General features: G+C 38.1%; 1 protein-coding gene across 1 annotated transcript; it reads left to right on the forward strand.

Moving 5' to 3' along the window:
• Nucleotides 1-19,523: 19,523 nt before the first annotated feature.
• LOC149614057 (uncharacterized) lies at nucleotides 19,524-22,293 on the forward strand. Its single transcript, XM_089858009.1, has 5 exons — nucleotides 19,524-19,647; nucleotides 20,300-20,570; nucleotides 20,642-21,282; nucleotides 21,561-21,865; nucleotides 21,913-22,293. Exons 1-5 carry the CDS (start codon nucleotides 19,524-19,526, stop codon nucleotides 22,291-22,293), a joined length of 1,722 nt encoding a protein of 573 aa, XP_089714135.1.
• Nucleotides 22,294-26,579: the final 4,286 nt, after the last annotated feature.

The following is a 26,579-nucleotide window of genomic DNA, read 5'->3' on the forward strand; positions in this document are numbered from 1 at the left end:
AATGATACTTAAAACGAGGGATTTATATTTATATCAAGGTGAATAAACATATTACACTATATTGTTGATTCTAAAATTTTATTTAATGTTTTGTTTGTAATACAAATCCAAGTATCTTTGATTTGTCTTAAAACATAAGAAAACAATAAATAGCTCCCTATAAGTATGAAACGTAGTACATTTTCATACTACAGCATTTGCTCCCAAATTTGGCGCGCTTACGCTTTTACGCCCCGTGGGAGAAGTTTCGGTACTACGAGTAAAAGGGGGGCGAAACTATCGCCGCCACCCAAGGTGCCCGCGAAAGGCACGATGGGCCGGGGAAATATCGCCTAGCAAGTAGAGACACAAGATACTCATTACCTCGTACCAATGTCAAAATCTCGCGCCATCAATTAATTTATTATGATAATTTTGCAATGTACTTAATCAGTTATAATTATCATTATAATAATTTCAAGACCTTTAACTATTTAATTACGATAAAAAATTTGAAAATTTTCCAAACAAATATTTCAACTTTTTAACGCCAAAAGCTCTTAACAGGCGGCATTAGAAACTTTTTACAAATTGCAATGGAAGAAAATGCTGTTTACATGGCTTAAATGGAGAGTTTCATACTTATAGGGAGCTATATATTATTTTCTTATGCTTAAAATAACTAAATCTGAAATCTTTAGTATGATCGGTAGGTAGTCGGATATGCCGACCTCTCGTCCCTTGTTATTTTGATAAAAACCAATGTTAGTTGGTAAGGAGTTGAGCAGCCGACCTAATCCTTTCTTACACCAACCGACATAAAATGTAACTATCAGCCAACTCTATTTGTTTGTTTTCTCGTCCGACTTCAAAGCGAAGCTGGTATCTGAAGTTGGATAAGAGTCGGACTTTAGTCGTAGGTGCTGACTAGGCCATAAAGCGAAGAATCTACCTCGAACCGACTCAAACGCGTAAGAAGCTTCATTATAACTATTCTTTAGAGATCGGTAGGTATTCGAATATGCCGACCTCCAGTCCCTTGTTGTTATTTTGATAAAAACCCATGTTAGTTGGTAAGGAGTTGAGCAGCCGACCTAATCCTTTCTTACACCAACCGAAATAAAATGTAACTATCAGCCAACTCTATTTGTTTGTTCTCACGGCCGGCTTCAAAGCGGAGCTGGTATCTGAAGTTGGATAAGAGTCGGTCTTTAGTCGTAAGTGCTGACTAGGCCATAAAGCGAAGAATCTACCTCGAACCGACTGAAAAGCGGAAGAATCTTCATTACAACTAAATCTGAAATTTTCAGTGTGATCGGTATGCCGTCGGAAATGTCGACCTCTAGACCCATATTGTTATTTTTTATTTGATAGAAACGCGTGATAGTTGGTAAGGAGTCGAGCAGCCGACCTAATCCTTCATTACATTAACCGACTTAAAATACAACTATCAGCCAACTCTATTTTATTGTTCTCACGGCCGACTGCAAAGCGGAGTTGGCAACTGAAGTTGGATAAGAGTCCGGTTTTAGTCGTAACTACCGACTAGACCATAAACCGACGAATCTACCTCGAACCGACTCGAACGCGGAACACTCGTGTTACTGGGGAAATATAAAAAAATGGATTCTTTTTCCTTTTGTGCTACTTTGAATTTACAAATGTATATAACGTTGTGCCGTGCCATATCAAATAGTCCCTAACCATTGTTAGAAACTAGAGAGAGAAATTGGGCAGTAACACTGATCATGCCCTGAACTATGAGAAAGAACAATACGACGGTTGACTAAAGTACACTTGATATTACAACATTTTGCTAAACCGCGAGTAAAAATCTTACTGTCCCTATTAAATTTGGCGCCATTGGTTTTAGAATAATTAAAATGTTCCACTGCGAAGCGTGCCGGTCTCGAATGGGGATGTAACGTCTTTAGGAACCTTTTAACACGCAAAACCATACACGTACTCTCCCAAAAGTAATTAATGTAATGATAAAATGTTTTCGGGGAATGGAATTGTGGTCGAAAAGCCGAGATAAGTAAATTTTTGAAATTAATTACCAGTAGAATAATTTATTTCAACGGAAAACGGTAATGGAACGTTGTTTTTTCTTAAGCATGCATTTTAGTTTCAATTAAAAAAATTAATATCTGATCCTTCAGACAAATGATAACCTCAGTCTTATCGAAACTTTTTAAGTCTTGATTCTAATGAAGACATTTTTGATTAATATGGAACAAGTCTTTAGATCGAGATTTAGGCATGTGCTGACACGTAAATAAAATACAGCGACGACGCGAAGTGACATACCAGAGGATGGAAGATTTCAACGAGTCCAGTCAATGATATTTGGTATTCATCTTCGCGACAATATGATAGAAAGTTTCGTTCGTAGAGCTCAAATGGGTGAGTGAGAGTTCTGTTCGCCGTTGTCGGAATATTAAGGTAGTTAGAATGAACCCAAGGTGTAGAGTCTAAATCGCCGTACTTAAAAAAACGTAAAGTTAATATACTATTCCGAAGGTAAATAAAGTAGCTATATTGTAATTTTCCGTGTGTCATGTAGAAAAACAATACTTGCCACTAAGTCTTGTCTATTGAAAATCGGAAAGTACGTTATGTTAACCCTGAAAAACCAATTAATTTATCTCTTATGATAACATTATTTTGTAAAACCCTGGAAACATTTACCGGCCTGTCGGATACAAAAGGAATTCATGAATAAGGGATGAACTTCTGAAATCGTGTGTTTTCGTAATAAAGTTGAAGTCACTCTAGAAAAAAAAACGAGAAACCAAAATTTTAGTTCTCTCAGTCGAGTCAAATTCTATCTTCACAATAATTTTACCTCAATATGCAACACTTTTTGCTACATAATAATATGCCACTGCCGTTAAAATTTTTCTAATGAATTATGCAAGCGTTATAATATGTGGGTCTCTTTAGAACTAGGTGAGTATTTGCACACCGTTAACTCGCCATATTTAAAACAAGATGGCCAAGGGGTGGGCTCATTATTGTATCCACATCGTACCGTTCTTAACAGGCGTAAATAAAATTTGTTTAAAAGCTCCTCGATGAGCTACCTTTATCTATGCTAATATGATTATACGCAATCCTGACTTTGTTTTAATTGTAATAGAGCGACACAAACTGAAAACCTGGTTGAGTAGCCCCATGATGAGTAGCCCCATGATGAGTAGACCTTTACTGTGCTAAAACAATTACCCGTACCATATGTCTAACCCTTAAAATACATAGAGAACATCTGAGTGATTAGCCCCACTATGCGCTATCTCTAACTGTGCTGAAATTATTACCCGTACAGAAAATCTGAGTGAATAGACCCTCGATGCCCTAGCCTACAAAATGAATACCCGTAATCCTTACTTCAATAAATACATTTTTATTTTAATTGTAATATCCCAGGGACACAAGTTAGTATATAGTTTATTTTGCTTTTAAAACTCGTCACGAGTTCTGGAGATATACGCGTAACCAAAGAGGAGAGAGAGAGAGGGAGGTAGAAACGCGCTTTATAGAATCTGCCGAAAATGGGAAAATAGGGGGGGGGGGGTAGTAAAAACAATTTTCGGTACGATTAGTTTTAGGACGCGCATCCTTTGCGCAAGGGAGGATTGACCTCCTCGCCTTATCTCTGTCATCCCCTACGTGAACTGTGCGAGAAAGCTGCGCTCAGGCACCACGGTGCACCGTAGATTTACCCCCGTTTTCACCACGCATGGATCCCGGCTGCCTATACTGATTTTTTCTCAGTCTTTATCTCCTCTTTGACGGAACTTCTGGGATCGTAATAAACACCGTCTTAAGACCACTCGAAAAATAATGTCAGTATAAACTCCGTTTTGCTTTTAAAATTCCCCTCGATTTCTTTGAATGTCGAAATAGGGGAGCGGGATTTTAAGCGTGAAATTCACATTGGCTGCGTTCAGTAACTGGCATCAAAAACATCGATGAATAAAAGATGACATCGATGTCTTAATGAACGGTTTCTCGCGTCTTTGAACGTGACGTCATGATGCTCATCGGATGCCCATCAGAAAAAATCAGCTGTGAGAGGAGGTTTCTTTTATTAGCATCGCATTCATGACGAAAATTTTTTCATTTTACGTCGCAACAAAAAAATGGGGGGAACTACATCCCAATCTCCACCAATGTAACATAACGAAGAATTGACAAATATTTTCATTATGGCTAATAATTCTAAAAAGCTATATATTATTGCGGTAAAAAAATGGATTCTGACAGAATTTTGATTTAATTGATAAATTGAATTACAATATCTTCGTAAATAGTTCGGATTTATTATTTAAGCCTCTGCCGTAACGTTATCATAATATCGTCGCCATTAAGAAAAGCATCGATTACACAAAATTGTGCCGTTCAACAACTGCAACGTCATCATGGCGTCAAAACAACACCGATTTCATTTTCCCAAACCTTCATGTTTTTCCTGATAAGTGTTACTGAACGCAGCCCTTGTCGACGGGTGACAGAAATTTTAAAGGGAGTAGGAAACCTCCCATTTGTTTTAAGGCAATACCATAATCCTCTCTCTCGCATTAAATACATCGAGAAAACCAGAAGTCCATTAAATTAGCCTAGGAAGTAACCAAAAGCGGGGTTTGGGACTCCCCTCTCTTGTGTAGTAGTACTGAAGAAGGGCGACATATTCGCCACCTCGCGATAATTTTTCTCAGATATCCGGTTTAAGCGCGACTCGTACTCCAAAATTTGCCCTATTGAGAGAGAAAAAACTATTGGCTGAAAATGAGCACTGTATCTCTAAAGGGACCGGAAAACGCCCCTTTACACTGTAACACCGAGCCCACTTTAGCATAGAATCAGAAGTAGGGACGCGGTGTGAATTTTGTAACAGTCAAGGTAGTTCAGTTTTTTATGACTCTTCATAAACCTATTGAAAAAACTATTTAACGACCGTGGCCATTCCTTTTTTTATTTTTTTATAAAGCAAACAATTTACCCTTTATAGATCCAGCGTTCATGGCCTGAAGAAGTCACGCCCCGCTCACGTCAAGGAAGACTTCCTAGAGAAGAGCTCGAGATTTTAAACAGAAAGGGGGAAAACTTAGGCCCCTATCCATGGAGTTAAAAGGAGTTCTTTCCCCATCAGAGACGTACGCTATGCCAGCTATTGTAATTGTTTACTTCCTAGGCTAATTCTAGAGGGCCGGTAGGCCCTTCTAGATAAGATCCCACACCCTCCCGTAATGTTAAATGAAAATTCACAGATTTTCGCCGATTTTCCCATAGGAATAACATGGGGTTTTTGGTGCTCCTGTACATCGAATCATTTAAAAACTAAAGCGAAGTTACGTTTCGGAATACTTTCAAATTAACAAGTAACTATTCAAGGTGTGCCTTTTTCAAGTTTCATCAAAATTAATTAAGTCTAAGTATGTTAATTTAATTAAAAATGTAAGTACCTCAAAAGATTATTCTACAGCAGACGACGCTAATTGTTCATTACTCTACAGTAGACGACGCTAATTTGCCATTTCACCGCCTTGAAACTTTAACTTGATATTTGTCAATAAATATAACACTATATTTATTAAAAATATCTCTGGCGGGTCTATTTTTCGTTTAATTATGTGTCTCGGTTGAAATTCTATACTTAAGATACCTTTTTAATTTATATTTTAGATGTTAGTTTCGACCAAGGCTTAAGTTGCCTTACTTAGGCCATGGATTTATAATAGAAGCTTACGCTTCATGGATATTTCACTGTAGCCTTCAGTAAGGCATAAGGATAGATGGATCAGTGTTGGAAATAAGGATTTTTTTAAAACTGGACCTGTGGCCTAGGTATTTTAATTAAAATAACTGGCCACGGTGCCACTCACTGTAAACGTACAAGGGCAGTGAACGCAATGTCATGGATAATTGCAATCGTAAAGTGGACTGTAAAAGATACAGATTTGATAGTTTAAAAATCGTGGCAGGATGTTGGTTTTGAAGTTGACTATTAAGCTCGGGTTCTAAAACGAATTGTGAGCCGTATCTTATAAGAATTAGTAGAAGTGTAGAACCATTTTTAACCTCGTTCTAGAAGTGAAAAATTTCGCATTTCAGGCAAAAAATTGTTTTATAATAGATTAATACAAATGCAGACTGAAGGAACAGATATTATATAAAAAAGGACTGGTTTGCCCAAGCCTGAAAAACAAAACGATAAGAGTTTTTTCCAGTTGACTGAAGCGAGGATATTTTATTTTTCTATATAATTTTAAAGACAATCCGTATTTTACTACTCTTTAGAATTTAATTCAATCTCCTGATTTTACTGCTAATGGATTTATTTCCTATAAATTAATTGAAATAAAAAATTACTTATCTCAGATTTTTCAACAATTCCATTTTCGTAAAATTTTATCATGAAAAATCTGAGATAAGTAATTTTTTATTTCAATTAATTTATAGGAAATAAATCCATTAGCAGTAAAATCAGGAGATTCAATTAAATTCTAAAGAGTAGTAAAATACGGATTGTCTTTAAAATTATATAGAAAAATAAAATATCCTCGCTTCAGTCAACTGGAAAAAACTCTTATCGTTTTGTTTTTCAGGCTTGGGCAAACCAGTCCTTTTTTATATAATTTAATTAGAGCTTGGCATTTTCGATCAATTATCCACTTTATTTTATCTTTATCCATACCCGAAAATTATCCACAGAACTTACATGTTAAATCGTATTATAATCCACAAATTTGTTTATAAATAATCGGTTATCCACCAATTTGTGGATAATTGATCGAAAATGCCGAGCTCTAAATTTATTGGACTTCAGAGAAAACTTTAAACAGAATTCAACATGCTTAACCTTACTAGTAAAAAAATGTTATGCTTAACCTTTCTATTTTAATCCCTTTCACTTTAAAATACACGAATCAAAAAATATCACCTCAACACAATCCTCTCCAATTCACTTTCCCTTCAATGATGATCGAAAAATTGTATTCTCCCAAAGGCGGAAGTCTTTCACTACGCCAACAACAACAGGGCAGGTGGATCTAAGACCCTCATCGTAGATGTACATGTACATCATAGGATATGGGTAAAAAAGGTTTTCCAGCATGATTCCTTATTTTTGGGGCCGCGAGGGTATGTTAATTTGGTATATGTTAACTTAGTACAAAACCCTTTTTCTAACTCGTTACTTTAATATAAGAAATGAAAAAGAAAATTTATTGAAGTAGGTATAACGAGAGTACGTTAACGATGTGGCTTAATTATGGGCTAGACAATCTTATTTAAAATCATTATTTTCAGGTTTATTTTCGAAGTCACACGACTTGTTTTATAAATATTAAGATTTTTACCTCTCCGAGTGACGATGACGTCATGGAGAGGTATTACACTGGACGTGTCTATGTGTGCGCGCGTATACGTCACCGCGATCGCAGTTGTTACCTATCTGAGTGACGAGGACGTCACGGAGAGGTTATTCACTTGATGTGGCTCCGTGTGTGTCTGTCACTGCGTTCGCAGTTGGCAAATCGGAGAAAACGTGTTCGCAGAAAGCAATTTTGGGCTTCTACTCCCATCGTTTGGATTGAGAAGTACGCGGCGATCGACGTCTAGCTTCCTAATTGCAGGCCATCCACCAAAGTTTTACGTAATTGCGGGTTTTCTCTTAACTTACTCTTAATCAATCGCCTTCTATACCCTAAATTTCCAGAAATTGTTAAAGAGGCATACGCTAGAATTCAAACGTCAACAATAGCCAAATGATTTTAGAAACAAAGTTTTTTAAAACGATTTAACAAGAATTAAGGTATATTAATAACGATTAAATTAATTATTATCAATTATATTTATTTAATTATATAAGAAAAACCTCATAATTTCGTCTCGACTCGGAGAGGTTAACTTTGGTTTCCCAACTTATTAAATATAAGTTTATATGTATATAAGACACCAAACCCAAAACTAACCCAACCTAGCCCAACTAAACCAAACCTTACCTGACCTGACCTATGAAACAAGCAATATTTTGGAAAAAGCAGATGATTATTACTCAAGTATCTTTTATATATATATATATATATATATATATATATATATAATTTCAGTGCTTATTACAAGACCATTTTTTGACTTCGTAATTTTTCTCCTTCATTGTAATTTCAAACAATTTTTCTAAAGAAATGACCGACTGTAAATGACATTATAAGTAATAAATCGAATAAATTTTATATATTACCATAACCCCTCGTAGATTCAAACCAGGAACCTTTCACACCTTAGTTTAATACCATGTCCATTACCCTACCAAGTTGATGCACCTTTTCCATTAAAAAGGAAAAAAAAATGAAATGAAACCCGCCAACTGACTATTTTTAATAAAACTTGTCTATTTCTTGGTTCGGTCGAATGGGAATTCGGTCCTACGGGAAAGTACCATATTATCCGGGAAAATGATTTTATTATTTTCACTTATATCCAAAGATTTGGTGAGTGAACGCCGAAAAAGAAGACCATCAGTGCTATTTGTCCAACTTTGTTTTACAAATATATAGATTTCTCATTAAAAACATGTTTTTTTATGAAAAATATATATATTCAGAGATAGTGAAGCTTTTAATTAATGAAACGAATTTTAAGAATCGATTCAGTAGCTCCGGAGATTACCCTCTAAGTAGAAACAAGCAATCAATATTACGGACGTATTTGTATATAAATTAATTATACTCAAAATGAGCGCCTTTATTAAAACAAATTTTTCTGAACAAAATTTAGATTGAATGGGTATATATTAATAAAAACTTTCATTGTATCCAAAGCTGAGAAAAATATGGCTTAAAAGCACAAACTTAATTGACTGAAGTAACAGACTGAAACTTACAGCTTTAAAAACATGAATATAAAACATGAATTATTTGGAAAATTATTTACTCTCCTTTGTTCACCGTGTTTCATTTGCCGAAAATTTTATTTTTATTATTATAATTAGGTTTTATTAGCCTTAAATCATTGGATCTGTGAAACATTTTGCTTCATAAGGTACATTTCGTAATTTGAAAATTTTAAACATTTTGAGAACCGCAAGGTTAAAAAGGCCCTTTAATTCTGATGACGTTATAGAAATCGAAAATATCTGTAGCTCGGTCGTAATCGTGGACGTTTGAAATAAAACGTTAACTTAGAACTGAAGATTTTTGTTAGGTGTGGTTACGTAGTCGACTCTTGGTAGTATTGGGAAAGAATTAAGATTGTCATTGTGGGATTCTGGGATCTGGGAGGCTATTCTCTAAGGTCCTTTTGGAGGAATTTCGATCCGAATCTTTTCATTCGGAGTCAATTTCTCCGAATGAAAATAAAACGTATTCTGTAAGCACCTTATCCAATTCGGTGAAAACCTCTCCGAATCATTCGGCGGCCGTAAGAGACGGCCGAATCGGGCATTCGGAGTTTTTACCGCCTCTCTTCCCTCCATAAATCTTAGATTCGCGGAACTTCCGCCGGAGTTTTCTAGTTTTTTTTCCCATACCTCTTTGTTGGCACCTTGGCTGCGGTTCATATTTTGTTAGTATGGCTGCTTTGTTTTTTCAACTCGAGCTTCATCGCTTGCGATTTGAACGTGGTAATCGCCTTGCCCGTCGCGACTTACGAGTTCAAAGGGTTTTTCGAGACTTAAATCAAGCGTGGGAGTTAGATGATCTTCGGTTCAGGCAAAATTTTAGGTTAACGCGGGACATGGCTTTAGGCCTTTGCGAAACGTTGACCGAGCCTCTACAAGGTATTAGATCGACGGCTTTGCCAGTAGATTTAAAGGTAAGAAAACGTTAAATTTATCATACATTTAAGGGATCATTTCGCTAGATGCAATTACATTAATTAACACAGATTTAATTGTCAATTGTAATAATTTTTGTAACGGGGCTGGGTTGGTTAGAACCACCTATTCTTGACCAATTGCATAAATTATTAGGAATTACTAGATTAAATTAGGTTGTTTCGTTTAGCTTCTATTAAAATTATTGATAGAGGGCTAATGATCTACATTAATGAATGTATAATAATCTCACGAGTTCCACACAATTGGATTATAATTTACGATTAATCGACGTTGTTTTTCTAGGTTCTCATTGCACTGAGGTTTTACGGTAGGGGTTCATACCAGTTAGATGTTGGGCAAACCATTTTTCTTGGTGTAAGCCAATCTAGCGTAAGCCGAAGTCTAAGAGACGTTACTAGGGCTATAAACCGTCATCTAGTACCGAGGCACATAAAATTTCCTGTAACGGAGGTAGAGAAACATGCCATCAAAATGAGGTTTCAAGATGAGTGCAATTTCCCCGGAACTATCGGAGTAATTGATTGCACCCACGTTGAAATTGTGCCACCTCCGAATAATGATCCCGACTTTCCGGAGAGCTCTTATGTGAACCGGAAGTCTTATCATTCCTTAAATGTTCAATTAGTCTGCGACTATGATTTGAACATTCTTGCGGCTAATGCCAAGTTTGCGGGGTCAACGCACGACTCATTTATTTACCGCAGTACAAAAGTTTCAAGACATTTGGAACGGTCATACTTAAATGGGTCATTAAATTATTCTTGGATAATTGGTAATTATTAATTATATTGCTTATCTCTAACATGACTAAAAACTGACCCTCCACAAAATTACAAGTAATAATAGGGAGCTAGTATGTGCCAACCAATATATTCATTGCGAGCGGATTTAATTGACCAAATTATTTTAACCAATTTAATTTTATATGGGGAGGTGTGACTGTTTTTTTTTTTTTCAATTTTGAGTTGGGTTAGTTTAATGTCACAAAGCCCAATTTTTAATAATTTTATTTATTTATTTATTTTTTGTTTATTTTTGTAGGAGATAGTGGCTATCCATTAACTCCATGGTTATTGGTCCCCATTATAGGGCCCGAAGAGGGTACCCCAGAATTTCGGTTTATGTCAGCTTTTTTTAAGGCTAGATGTACCATTGAAAGGTGTAATGGATGTCTAAAGCAACGCTTTCGGTGTTTGCTAAAGGCTAGGGCTCTCCATTACAATCCGAAATTCGCGGCACAAATCGTTATGGCATGTGTTGTTTTACATAACATGTGTATGGCGAATGGCCTTGGGGAAGACATTGACGTAGAGGACGACGATGCCCCATATGTGGAGGATGACCGCCCACATCCTCACATTGTTCCCCCTCGTAATGGGAACTGGAACCCGGAAGGGCGAAGGTTAAGGGACAGAGTGGTTCGTCGTTTTCGTTGATGTACCCTCTAAAAAAGAACAGCCCTTTTAAGGGCTACTCGTCAATAATATACTGTCGAAATAAAGGGTTAAATTTTTTTAAAAATTGAGTCGTCACGCATGATGACTTGACCGTCGGATCCCTTGTGACGAGGAGATTAGTAAAAATAATTGAACTCTTTATTTTGGCGCTATATTGTTGGCCAGTGACACTTGAAGTTCCGATTTAATCTCATATATAGGCTAATGTCGTGAACATGTGCGGAGTATATTGCCTTCTCGTGGCAAGTGTCGTAAACTTGCTTTGTAAGGCCGAAATATACACGTTTCTTTTAAATATTAATTTTAAAAATGCTTACATTTTTTAGTTAATTTAGAAATTATTAATTTTTTACATTTTAATTTACGTAGGGCTAAGATTTTTTTTTCTTTTATGTTATTAAATAAAAATTTTGTTTCAAGGTTTTCATATTTCTCAAAAATGTTTCTTTTAAATATTCCTTTTAAAAATGCTTACATTTTTTAGTTAATTTAGAAATTATTAATTTTTTACATTTTAATTTACGTAGGGCTAAGATTTTTTTTTTCTTTTATCATGTTATTAAATAAAAATTTTGTTTCAAGGTTTTCATATTTCTCATAAACGTTTCTTTTAAATATTTCTTTGAAAATGTTTACATTTTTTAGTTAATTTAGAAATTATTAATTTTTTACATTTTAATTTACGTAGGGCTAAGATTTTTTTCTTTTATGTTATTAAATAAAAATTTTGTTTCAAGGTTTTCATACACATTTACTTAGAGTTTACTTTAATGGAAGTAATAATGTAATAAGATGGTTAGTTTATAAAAACCATATTATATTATGATAAATTATATTTTTGTGAAATTTATAACTGTATTATTCTAAGAAACGTGTATATTTTGGCCTTGCAAAGCAAGTTTACGACACTTGCCACGAGAAGGCAATATACTCCGCACATGTTCACGACATTAGCCTATATATGAGATTAAATCGGAACTTCAAGTGTCACTGGCCAACAATATAGCGCCAAAATAAAGAGTTCAATTTTTTTTACTAATCTCCTCGTCACAAGGGATCCGACGGTCAAGTCATCATGCGTGACGACTCAATTTTTAAAAAAATTTAACCCTTTATTTCGACAGTATATTATTGACGAGTAGCCCTTAAAAGGGCTGTTTTTTTTCTTCGCCAATGCTCAGACTCTGTCCCTTAAGGCCTGCGCAATTATCTCAAAGGCATTAGCCTGCCTAACTGAGGCATTGGCCAATGTTGTTACCGCCTCAGCCAGTTTTGATTGGGACGCGGCTATCGACTCTAGAGCTTTTCTAATGCCTCCATATTCGATATTTTGGGCAGTTTGGGTCTCCCCCAAATGCTCTGCGGCCCGTTCATACGGCGTTTTGCGGCTTTCGGCCCTTCTCTTTTTTCGTGCCTCATTCAATTCTATAAATTTGTTATACTTGTTAGTAAATGTCAGGATTAGCCTAAATTATTTGCTATATAAAAATACTTTTTGCAGAATCTGCAACTGAGTTTGGCACAAAACCCATTTCATCGTTTCCGCTAGATTCGCCACCGGAAATCTCGCGGCTGGTTGGAGTAGTTATGGTTGGTTCTCCAACCACCATTGTGACAATCGGTGCCACATCCACCTCAAAGTTGTCATCCAACTGAACAAATGCCGAGGTGGATTCCTTTGAGGAACCGTTGGCCGCAGGAGAACGGAGGGATGAAGTTGATGGGGTATCAACTTCGGGGAACCCAGCGTCAATGACCGACTCTAGGCCAGTGACCAACCCCTTCCCAAAAATTTGCATCAGCCTCCCTTCTAAATCCGTAATAGATTCCGGAGGTGGCCCACCACCGGTCTTGCCAATATTGGCCTTAGAGGCTTTGGCTTTTACGGCGGATTTCCATGCCGTAAAGCACTAACGGAGTTATTATGTTAAAATTTATATTAAAATGTATTTAAATTAACATACCTTCTTCCACTTTTCAACATTTTTCGTCGCCCCAACTCCGCAACTATTTAATTGGGAGGCTAGGTCCTCCCACATGGCCTCGTACTTAACCCTACTAAATGTAGCGCTGAATTTCATGTCTACAAAATTTCTATTAGCTTCTAAAAACTCGACGTAAATTAATTGATGCTTGGCGTGTACTTTAACTCCCATTTTAAATTAATGTTCAAGTGAAATTAATTCAAAAATAAATATTTTCAAACCAAAAAAGAAGCACGTGTTTGTATCTTAAGAAATGAAATCGAAAGAGAAAATTTTCTTTGTATTGAATGTATTCCCAATACAAAGACTCGTTTTCCAAAATTTTCCACTCCTTGGGAAAAACCAAAGTGTCCATCCTTTCAATTTGAAAGCGCGCCTAATAAAATTGACCAATAAGGAAGAAGTGGGCGTGGAAAAGTACCGCACGTGATGGAAAAATCAACACGTGGCTTAAGAGGAAGTGACGTCCATTTGGATTGAGAGAAAAGTTTCGAAGTATCCGAATGATGATAAGGATTGGGGTTAGAGAATACGGTTTTCTCGGTCCACTCCGTATGAGCCCAATCCGAATCATAAGGATTCGGAGTGATCCGAATGATTTTCGATTTTTAGAGAATAGCCTCCCTGGCACCGGATATAATAATGTAGAACTGAACTGAACCGATTCATGTAAACAAAAGAGGGAGGGGGAATCGGGATCAGGCGAACGACAGTTTTGGACTCGATCTTGGGAGAGAGAGAGTAATGTTTTAAGCTGAATAAAGTTTGTTAACAAACGTAAAGAGAATTATTAATTAAAGAGCGAAAATAGAGAGAGAAAAGGTTAAACATTACAGTCATGGTCAAAGTATTCACCCGGTTAGATTGCGGAAGGACGTTTCGAATGGTTTTTTGGGGTTAGCGAGTGGGAATGGGGAATACGGGTAAGTTAGCTAGAATGAGAGATTCATTTTCATACGGAAAGGGCACGCCCTTCCCACCCCCAACCACATCTACCTTATACGTAATTTTTTTTACTTCACTTGTTTTGTTCTTTAATGAGCCTAATGGACTAAATATTATTTTATTCCATTTCTTTCACCCTTTGAAGACAGAATACACATCACTGTAAATGTTAACACTAAATGTATGATTTAACATGCAAATTATGTGGATAATTTTTGAGTACGAATGAACATATGACGCAGATAATGGAAAAATAACCAAGCTTTTCTTTTAACACTACTGAATCTACATAAATTGCACAATCTTGTACAGAGTACTTACCATTAACACTAAGACTTTCATTGAAGTTCTAGGATCCATGACGAAGACTTAATCTACTGTATGTACATTAAAGATGTCTCGATAACAACCGGATGGCAGTAATCTATGACAGACACACTGAATTTGGAAATGCAAAAAGTGGAAGAGAAACAAAAATTATTTATATGGTCTATTAGACAATTGCTTAAAGCTTCGGGACACTAAATAAACGTTTTAAGAAGGCGGAACATTATAAAGTTAGATTATCAAAGACTGGAATTATTATCCAAACTATTTTGCACGTTACAGTTTGAGTATCTCATAACAAATGAATTTCATAAATTGACATTTTAAATGATAATCACTAAAGGGATCAAAGAAGGATGATTTAGTTTTGAGTCTTTTTACTCAAAAGAGGCGTATGTTACTCCCTAAAATAACAAAACGTTATTCTATGCTCATTTGTTTCACCACCAACCAAGTTGGTTTCGTTAATGTTTGAACTCTAATTCTTGCGATTTGAACCCCATTTGTATTAAGGCCTGTCCAGACTGACGCATTTTGCGAGTTCACACCTTCGGTTTGCTTGTTTACAAGATCGCGCTACTGTCCACGTTGGGTTTTCGCTGTTTTGCGTCCTCACCTCGCGAAGAAAAAAATTCTCACGACGAGGCCAAGAATTTCGCGCCTTCGCGAGAAAAGCACCAATCACAGGCGAGAGGAAGGCTGGGGCGATTAGTTTCGTTTTTCTCTTCGGACAACGTTGATGGATAAGGGCAGATGGCGCAATGATTGCTCAAACTTTATTGGCTCTCAGAATAGGAAAATAAAATTTTTTCCGTGTATCAGAAAAGAAGTGCTAATGTTTTTCGAGATATGTTGCGAAGATGCGAATAGACGAAGGCGCGAACACGCGAGCGCAAGTTCAGAGTGGACAAAGCTTTAGCACAGGTCAGGTTAGGTTTTTTTTGAGCCCCAATAATATTAGGAAAATTTATTAGCAGAGTAGAAAAACTAAGCGGGCTTAAAAAATTCTAAACCATCTCAGATTTAAGTTAAAAATTCTAGTTTAAATCCCCTAAAAACATAGCTTATGAATAATTAAGCTTTAAATGTTAAATTTTCCTGAAACTTTAAAAACTTTAAATTTTATTTTCAAAATTATCTGACTTGAATTTAATTTGACAAATATAACATGTAAGACCGACGCATTTTGGGGTCACTGCGTCCAGGTGGGACGTCCTACCCTATAGATACAGACTTTCCTGTGTCAGCTGGTGAAGGCTTGACCCCTACCTCATCTTCCAACGACTATTAACTCTCATATTAATCAAATCATACTGCAAACTTAATAATCACATCCTGGCCGTGGCTTCTCGCCCTATTCGCATTAAAACCTTCTTAACAAAATTATGTTCATACGTTTCAAACAATTTGTTGAACATATATTGTATACTAGTTTGCTATATCCTATATGGATTTGGTTTTTGAACATGTTGCCATATACAATTACAGATGGGCAAGTCTTCGAAACACAGGTAAATAAATATAAAATGCGACATCACAACTTTGGTTTAATGTGGGAAGAATTTCATGCATCTAAGATATTGATTTATGAAATTTTCAACGAAAATTAAGCCTTTGTAACGATCAGTTTAAGACACAAGAGTCCTCAACGGATTTCCAAAACATTACTAAGTAGAGGAAAACAAAACATTTCAGATTGCCTTGTTTCCCTAAACCAAAATGTTTCCTCTCTGAGTCTACCGAAAGGAGAACTATCTACCGACTCATTTACCTGACTAGAAGTGGAGCCATTTTCATTATTGATAAGCAGCAGCGGGCATTAAAACTAAAAAGTATTTATTCAAACGTTATAGAAAGTTGTTTAAACAACTCGGTAGCTAATTAAACACTATTCTCTCGTTGTACCTCAATAATAGCATTAATAATTGCTAGCTTTTGTCCATACTGAAGCTGATTTGTCTCTAGCCTCAGAAAACGATGTAACACCGGATTTAGGCAACTGCCCTACCCCCAAATAATAATATCCTTCCCCTCGAAGAAAACCCGCTTTCTATTTTCTCGAAGAAAACTCGCTTTCTATTTTCGAAGCGGTACGGAAATAGAAAAACCCAAAGACCACGCGGATACCTGTGGACACCTGCAAATCCGCTACCCAAGACCTACAAAGGGTGTTTTTGTAAAATCTTCTCGGGGTCGAAAGAATAGGAGACCCGAGAAGATTAGATTTGTTTGGAACGAGCAAAGGAGAGGTTGACTCCCTTTAGCTCTATATCTATCATGTAAACCAATATCATTTCTGAATTAAACTTTAACTTTTTATTTTATAAAACTTAAGAAAAGTTATGTTATTTTGTACGCGCGCTCGCTATATGTCCCCAAACGTTTCACGCACCTAAAGCCGCGCTACAAAATTGGTGGAGGCGCCGGGCAAGCCTTCGGATGATTCAAGTACGAGAGCTACCCATGAACCCGTAAACAAAAAAAACCCGATCGACTAGAAGGAAACCGCTAAAGCTGACCACTTTGACAAAATTGACCGTAAGACGAAAAACCAGAGCATCTGCGCCAACCAGTCCCATCGGAGCTGAAGAACCCAAACCAGGACTCACAGTGCTTTTCGCCGGGAGAAAAAAAAACCAACGAGGACCCCATCACGCTTTGCAACCTCACCGACTCCAAGCCGACGACCAGGAACAAAGGACAAATCAAAACTCGCAACAGACCTGACGCTCATCCAGGAATCTCGAAAGCGAACTATATTTGTGAATGAACTTTGCGCCAATTATCCGGACGGATCGAAGAACAATCACCCATAAAAATCTTAAGTACCAAGTTTATTTACGAGGGAAAATATTTTATTTTGGATGGGAATTGTTAAAATTACTTCTAGTTAAAAAGATCGAAGTCTAAATTTAGATAAGTAATAGCTCCTTAAATTTAAGGAAAGACTAGGAAATCTAGTAGAAAAATTTTAGCGATAATATTAGCTTTAATTTTATTTAAAAAAAAATTATTACATCCTAAGTATGTCTGACGACTAAAGCTTAGAAGAACAGGTTAAAACCTTAGCCCCGAATATGAAGCAAATGATGGAAATGCAACAGCAATTCCAAGCTTGTATGATGGCTCAATACAGAGCACCACCTCACTTAAACTCTCCTCATACTTCTGATACTCAATTATATGACCCGAACGCCCCAGAGTTCCGACCAAATAATATTCGGCGGGCCAATTCGGTATTGGAAAATGAGGCAGGAGACAATGAGTCAAGCTCTTCTGGGCGTCGGCGAAATGCCACGTTACCACCGCAATTTCTCAGGGAACTGCCGCTAAACCTGCCCAAATTCGGTAACTCTAAGAGAGACCCGATGAGTTTTTTAAACGACGTGGAGAGATTCATGAGGGTGCGAAGTATTGACCACGAGGCCATATTAGACTACGTGCCATTAATGTTAGAAGGAAACACCACTTACTGGTGGAATAGAGAAATGGATAGTGTAGAAAACTGGCAACATTTTAGAATTAAGTTTTGTACAGCCTTTCTCGGAGGGGATTTCAAACGCCAAATTGAAGCCAAAATAAATGGCAGGCGTCAAAAACCCAACGAGATGGTGTTGGATTTTGTATTGGCAATGGAGCAACTTTGCAAACAATTGGACCCGAAAATGTCTACTCATGAGATAGCTAGGTGCGTTTTAGTAGGGTTAAACCCTCATTTAGTCCGCGATATGCGACTACCGCATGAACCCACGCTTTCAGACGTGCAAGCGGCCGCGCAAGAAGCCCAATATCTCCAACAACAATGTGACGAGTACGACTATAGTTTTAGCAAAAACAATTGCCACGGCGCGTCCAATTGGCAAAATACGAAATCCAAAGGCGATAGGCCTACCTTCCATTCGGGAAGGAATAATTTTAAAACTAATTCAGACTCTAATAATCAAAGTGTCGCGAAAAATGATGATTTTAACGCTAAGCCTAAACCTAAGCCGACTCTCGAGTGCGAGTTTTGTCATAAAACTAATCACCGCAATTGCCGAAAAAGGAAAGCCCAAGAGGCTAAAGGTAGGTCTAACCAAGGCGCTGAAATTAATATTTCGGCTATTGCTTCTGCTCCTAGCGGCGATATTTGCCAAAATTCCCAAATCCCCTCTAACACTGGTATAGCTTCGGACCTGAACACGTGGTGTGAACTCACTACTAGTGAACCCGAAGTAACTCCCCCTTGCAAAAATGAATTAGTCTTAGGGAAGCCGCCCGTTGTCACGTGCAACGAGCGAAGCCACGCGCGGCCGAAAGTCCCCATTAAATTAGGGAACTGGCAAGGTACTGCTTTCATTGATACCTGCGCTGACGTAACAGTAATGGCTAATGACCTTTACGAAAAGGTCAAAACCCCAAATATAACTTTAGAACCCATATCCGATATTGACATGCAGGCAGGGAATCTTTCAAAGTTCAACGTATTGGGAAGGGCTACCTTTATTGTTAAAATTCAGGATCGCTCCTGGAAATGGAAATTTTTCATAGTAAAAGAATTAGCGTCACGCTTAATTCTTGGTTGGGATTTCAGCGTCCATACTGGACTTCACGCAAAGCCCCATAATTCCACCTTCTCGTTTAGAGATGAAGGGATGGAATTTCCATTGATAGCGCACGATACAGGTTTCGGGTCAAAGTTCTGTGGGGTAGTAGAAGAATCCCCAGGTAAAATCTTACCGACTTTCTCTTCAATACGAGAAACTCCGCTAGGCCTCAACGCTAATCCCCAGATAAGCGAAATTTCCCTGACCTTAGAAGAACGCGAAGGGGTTAAACAAAATAGAGGCCCTCTTGGACCAGTACCCCGATGTATTCACGGGAAAAGCCGGGCGCACAGGTGTGATACGTCACGATATCAAACTTACCTCTGACACACCTTTTAAGTCACGGCCCTACCCACTATCACCGCCTAAACGCGCCATAGTGGAAGCTCAGTTAGAAAACATGTTAGCCGATGGAATAATAAGAAAGAGTAATTCCCCTTATTCATCGCCCATTCTACTGATTAAGAAAAAACCTCTGAAGAAAGAGGAACCCCCAGAGAGCAAGTTGGTTGAGAACGAACCACGTTAATTAATGTTGCCCCAGAGTCACAACCAAAAGTAGACTTCCGGTTTTGTGGTGACTATAGGAAATTAAATTCTCTGACCATACCTATTATCTATCCCATCCCTCTCATTAGGCAACAATTAGATAGGCTCCTAGGGTCGAAGTATTTCTCCGTCCTTGACCTCAAGGATGGCTTCTGGCAGATTGAGCTAGAGGAAAGTGCTAAAAAGTACACTGCTTTTATAACTCATAAGGGGTTATTTGAGTTCAAAGTGCTTCCTTTTGGCCTGATTAACGCACCCTCCACATTTCAAAAGTGCATTGAGCTTATTTTTGAAGCTACCTTAACAATAACCACGGAGTTATACTTCGACGACTTGTTAATTAGGTCTCACCGTCTCAGACAGTACAGTCCCACGTAAAACACGTTGGAAAAGTTTTAGAACGACTACAAGAAACAGGGTTAACGTGCAAACGTGAAAAATGCAAATTCATGCAATTACAGGTGTTGTACCTTGGCTTCAAAGTCAGCTCAAAGGGTATAGAAACGGACGAATCCAAAACAATAGCGATTCAAAACTACCCAAGGCCTACCAACATTAAAGAAGTGAGATCATTTCTCGGTATGGTAGGTTGGTATCGCGAATTCATAGAAATTTTCTCCGATTTAGCTTTACCCCTGACTAATTTGACCAAGGCAGTGACCTCGACGAAATTGAAATGGACCCCCGAGTGTGAAACCAGTTTTCACTCTCTAAAGGCCAAACTCATTGCACCCCCTATTCTTAGTTATCCTAACTATGAACTCCCGTTCTTTCTAAGAACTGACGCGAGCCTCGTAGGGTGGACAATAACAATAAAGAAAGGGTTATCTCCTTTGCAAGCAAAAAGCTTAAAGACACGGAAACCCGTTACCACGCCACCGAGCTGGAATTGTTTGCGGTAATTCTGAGCGTAAACAAATATCGTCACTACCTAGATTGCGTTCCCTTTACCCTCATAACGGACAATAGCGCCTTACAATGGCTTTCCAAAATGAAGAACGCGTCAGCCAAATTGACACGCTGGGCTGTAGAGCTCCAGGAGTTCAATTTCAAGATAGAACATCGGAAGGGCAAAGACAACGTCGTAGCCGACGCTCTGTCTCGAAGTCCGATTGATTCTGGCGATAATGAATTAACCGAGTCCACGCGATTCGAGGAAATTTCCACCCCTACGTTAGGACGCGACCCAGCTACCCCTAACGTCGACGCAATCAGTGCAAAAGTCACTAATGACAATGAATTAGATTCCATTAGGGAAATAAGTATCTTAGCTAAAGCCCAAAATCAGGACCCTACTGTAAAGGCCTTTAAGGATTACGTTACGACTGGCAAACTCCCGCCAAATTCAAAAGTCGCGCGAAAAATCAAACGCAAAGGCCAACACTATTGCGTCACTACAGACGTTCTCTATCGCCTGGTAGAAACTCGCCCTTGCAGGCATGAAGCCAATCTTATAAACCCCATCGCGTGGCGCCCCGTAATTCCGGTCTCCTTGAGAACCAGCGTATTACGCGAACTGCACGACCACCCGACGGCGGGTCATTTTGGTGTCCAAAGGACACTCTGGCGTTTAAAAAGTACGGCTTATTGGGACACGATGGGTACCGACTGTGCGCGTTACGTTAGTTCATGTGATGTCTGTCAAAAACTAAAAAGCGACAATCAAAAACCAGCGGGCCTACTTAATACCATTAAGCCTACTGAACCATGGGAAGTCATCTCAGCCGATTTGATGGGACCCTTTCCCTTAAGCCCTCGAAAAAATACCTACCTACTCGTTGTGGTAGATAATTTTTCAAAATATATCGAACTTTTTCCGCCGCGATAGCCAAACGCCTCACGGTAGACGTTTTTCCACGTTACGGCGTGCCTGGCGCACTCATTGTAGACAATGGCTCTAATCTCAATTCGGACTACTTCCTTAAAGTTTGTTACGATTGGGGGGTAAAAGTCAGACACACCACCACCTACCACGCTCAAGCAAACCCCACGGAACGCGAAAACAGAACAATCAAACCGATGATCGCCTCTTACGTGGAAGGTCACCACGAAAAGTGGGACGAACAGCTCCCTAACCTAGCACTGGCGATGCGCTCCGCGGATAATTACTCTACGGGGTATAGCCCCTACTTTATGCTCACAGGCCGCGAGATGAAATTGCCTTTACAAAGAGTACTAGCTAGGGTGGGTCAGGTAGATGATTCCTGGCTGCCAGGGAACTGGCTCACGAAAAACAAAAGGCCTATTACGACAAGTCACATCGTCACGTAGAATACGTCATTGGTCAACAAGTGCTGGTAAAAGCCCACACATTGTCCAACAAAAGCGCTCGTATCACTAAGAAAATGGCAGACCGATATCATGGCCCATTCGAAATTGAAAGTAAATTATCGGATGTAAATTACGTCGTAATAGAACGGCGAGGTACCAAAATTATCCCCAAAGGTACTCACCATGTTCAGAACCTTAAGCCTTACCAGTGTCGTGATTCCCCCTCAGAACCCAGCAAAGCAAAAACGTTGGTTAGGCATAGACGGGACAGCGACACTAGCGATGTAGATTGCTTCGCGACCACAAAACCAAAACGAAACACTAAACCTATCTCTCGATATCCGGCTTAGGTTTCAATAGCTCACAATCAAAATCTTACAAATTTCCCCTAGTATTGTAATAAAATTAACTTTTGCCCAATGTTCTATTCATTTAAGTTATAGTGATGTATACAATTATCAATGTTTTGTTCATTACGTTATAGTGATTGTTATCCATGAGTTAGTAGTTTGTTTTGTGGTAATGTAAATTTTTTTTGTTGTATGCTCTTAAGGCGTACCAAATCCGATTGTACTAATATTCTTATAATGGGTACCTATAAATGTATATTGGCACCCTTAGCCGGGGGGAGATGTAACACCGGATTTAGGCAACTGCCCTACCCCCAAATAATAATATCCTTCCCCTCGAAGAAAACCCGCTTTCTATTTTCTCGAAGAAAACTCGCTTTCTATTTTCGAAGCGGTACGGAAATAGAAAAACCCAAAGACCACGCGGATACCTGTGGACACCTGCAAATCCGCTACCCAAGACCCACAAAGGGTGTTTTTGTAAAATCTTCTCGGGGTCGAAAGAATAGGAGACCCGAGAAGATTAGATTTGTTTCGAACGAGCAAAGGAGAGGTTGACTCCCTTTTAGCTCTATATCTATCATGTAAACCAATATCATTTCTGAATTAAACTTTAACTTTTTATTTTATTAAACTTAAGAAAAGTTATGTTATTTTGTACGCGCGCTCGCTATACGTCCCCAAACGTTTCACGCACCTAAAGCCGCGCTACAACGAGAATATGCACAAAAATGGAAGTTATTGCGCAATCAATCGTGTAACTACGGCCATTAAGTCGGGGTCGTGTCCCAAGGTTCTATTAAAGGACCTAAAACTATTTAACTGCGACTCTAACTCTCGGATCATTCTAAATCGTTAAGGCCTCTCTCGAGAGGTTCATAGAGAACTCGAAACACAACGTCAATTTTAATCCTATTCCTCTTAGCTCACGCGTTGGGTGTCTTAACTTGTCGGTCCAATCCGTACCGATAAGACATCAATGGGAGGAATAAATTTAAGCATAACTTTGTTAACCTTCAAAAGATGCTCTTGGAAGGTCGAAATGAAAGCATCAAAATTTCGCAAGATATTTCTCATAGTTTAATGAAGTATTGCGAAAAAAAAAATATTAAGTTATTATGATTCTTTATGGTGGAGGAAAACCGACCTAAAGTTCGAATATTTTGAATGGATGGCGCTCAGATGAGCGGGGATAACTCCACTCGCCTACCTTTGAAATAGGGTTTATAGGGGAAATTTAAAACCTTTTTTCCTATAAGCTATACATAATTGGAATTCAATTCTTCTTACCCATAATTGGAATTCAATTCTTCTTACCCATAATTGGAATTCAATTCTTCTTATCCATAATTGGAATTCAATGATCATCACCTTCATTACAGGGAACCAATTTTCGTTTAAAACTATCGCTGGGTTTCTCGAAGTCACTTAATAAACCACATCATTAGCATTATCACTAGAAATATGGAATTTTTCACACTTAGGTTTAACACGCTTCTGTCAGAACAGGTTATGTCAGTCTGACTCTGCGTGTTCTTTAGTAAAGCAGTCACTGTTTCGTTTTCTGTATGCGTTTCATTGGGGCTAGGCCCAAATACGATAGGGTGTGTACAAGGCTTAGTAGATAACAGACCTAAATCTTAACTTTTCACTTAAGTGCCCTTGACAGAAACCTCTTTTAATGGAAGATCACATTGGGTGAATTGATTTTTCACTCCGACCTATATTTTTACGAGGCATTTTTTTTTACAATTGAAGTTTGTTTACCCGGATTCTTGTTAATCGAAAAACCGGCGACCAAAAACTACAGAGTCAGTGATGCCAGATTGCAAAAAATTAAACTTCCCTACCCAGCTTTTTAACTTCCCCTGTGGGACCATAATTTCCCTACCAGAAAACTACTTTTAGTGATGTAATTGCTTTGAAGTACGATTGGCTGCTCTAAACGGAGGAAAGTTCGAATATCACCAATCTGGTTTGACTTAATCTTTTACGCGTCGTCCGCTCAAGAGTTTTCTTTAAAAAACAAAACTGGAAAAGGCGCTACAGACTTCAATTTCTACCCTATCTGTACGTAGTAGCCATTCACTTTTGTCATTACCAGGTATAACATTATCTAAAAGCGGTGCCTCCACAATGATCTAGGCCTGTTCGTGTCGATTTTTATGTGGGGAAATATCCAGTTTCATAGAGGAAATATTTTCACCCAGTTTGTGTACTAGATGGCGCTTCTACCTCAGTTTCGAAGGGGGTCTTCCATAAATTGTTGTTTATATTTTAGGGGCCAATTATTAAAAATTTATATAAGAGAAAGGTTTCACCCTTAAATTAACGTAATAGCATGATTTAGGGGCTATTTATTTTTTATTGAATCATGGGCCCAGATATCTCGGAGGCTCCGGTTGATTATTCCGAGTTCGTGTGTATATAGGGCCATAACTTTCATCCACGTATTCCTACAATATTCGGACCATTTTTATCGTAATCCTCGATATTCAATCTAGAAATTGAGCCCTTTAAATGGAATTTGGGCCCCCAAAAATTAGATAAAAATATTTAAAGAAAAAGGGTTCACATTTAGTATCGTTCACATTTACCAGTACGTACCAACTCTACCCTAAATTCCCAAAAATTATTAAAGAGACAAACTCTTGAATTTAAATGTCAACAATAGCTATGTTTAAAATGATTTTAGGAATGAAGTTTCTTAAACCATTAAGCAATTCCATATTCCTCTCATTGGGTACGTTCAGTAACCCTCTTTGATGATGTAAGTTTTCCCCAACTGTACGCTTTTTCGCGTTTCCGGTTTTGACGTCATAATGCTCGGCGCTTGCCCATCAAAAAAGTCATCTAATCGATATGATTTTTTGATGGTGTGACGTAGCGCATGGCTGTTGAACACTTGACTGACAAAAAGTTAGCTCGGGACTTAAAACTTAAATTCCAATAATCCAATTCCAACAGTAATTGTATTAGTTTTCTTTACAAAGCTAATTCTACCATTCAAATGGACATAATTTTTTTAAACAATTTCATTATTTGCGAGCTCGTTAATAATTGAAAAGAGACATTTCAAAATTTCCTGGCCACCCGCGCGTTTTGTTCAAAAGTTTTCATGACACGTTAGACTGGGTTGTCTCTTATTTATCTGGCGCTCTCATAAAGATGGTTACTAACCCTTTACTGTCACTCGCTATAACTCACTAAAAACATTCCACAAATTCAGAATTCTACTTAGCTACCGCGAGTGTTCGAACCTCAAACACTTCTAAAAAAATAAAACATATTAACACTGAATCGCATCCTGGTGCAAGAATTGATTTAAATACCCCCTCCCCTGAATATCTCATCCAGTAAGGCCCTTCGATGTAAGGAAGGTGGTAGTCAACCCTCAGTATCTAGTTGTACAAGAAGCTTGACCCTTAGCCGTCTCTGCGCGCTCTCAGGACCCAAAGTGCCAAAAAGTGAGATGGAAGTCAGAGTTTTACCCTTGCAGATAAGAGGCTTATTGCAAAACAAAAGGAACAGACCTTGAAAATGAATAGTAAAGGTTAATTTTCGCCAAGTTGGTTTTGTTTAAAATTCGGACTGCACGCTGACTGTGATTCTATGAAAACGAACGCTGCTACTCGTTTTGTTGCGCGATCTGACCTATGACGAAGAGGAGATTAACGATTTATTCCAGGCTTCACGAAGCGAACTTACATTAAATGTTTAATCTCACTAAGAGGTCCGTTTGCGTGCCATTACTATGCATATATATTGAACAAATGCACTCTTTGTTTACCCGGAAGAAAAAAATCGTCATCTTTTAAATTGTAGAAATGGGCCTCATTACAGCAAAATGAGTATATTCAAGAAGGGATTTATATAAGAAGGCATAAGTCGCGAGATTTTACGCTAATACTCTTACGCCAGTGTCAGTGGACAAGAAAGCCCCACACCTTTCATGCCCGTCATTGCTCTGCGCTTTCCTGTTGGATCCCGCGGGGATAGGTCATACAGTCGCGAATGACGTATTCCGACTAGAGAAAAAACAAACCTCGAGCAAAGAAAACAGAAAATGGAGGCTGCCACCGTTGCTGAAACGGTAAGAGGGTTGTTTTTATTTGGCATTAAGAAGTTAGTTAAAGATTTTGAACCTATCTTGAGAGATTTTGACTATGCGTCTCTACGTGAAAATCGTTCACTCTAAAATTATTTCTAAATCGAATCAAGTGTCCTGTATTTATGATTTTGTGAGTTCGAAAAACCAAACCAATGCTTAATGAAAAGGTAAAAGC

Source organism: Phalangium opilio, unplaced genomic scaffold (assembly GCF_054372755.1).
Source record: "Phalangium opilio isolate 3A_F unplaced genomic scaffold, DU_Popi_V2 ptg000229l_1, whole genome shotgun sequence".
NCBI lineage: Eukaryota > Metazoa > Arthropoda > Arachnida > Opiliones > Phalangiidae > Phalangium > Phalangium opilio.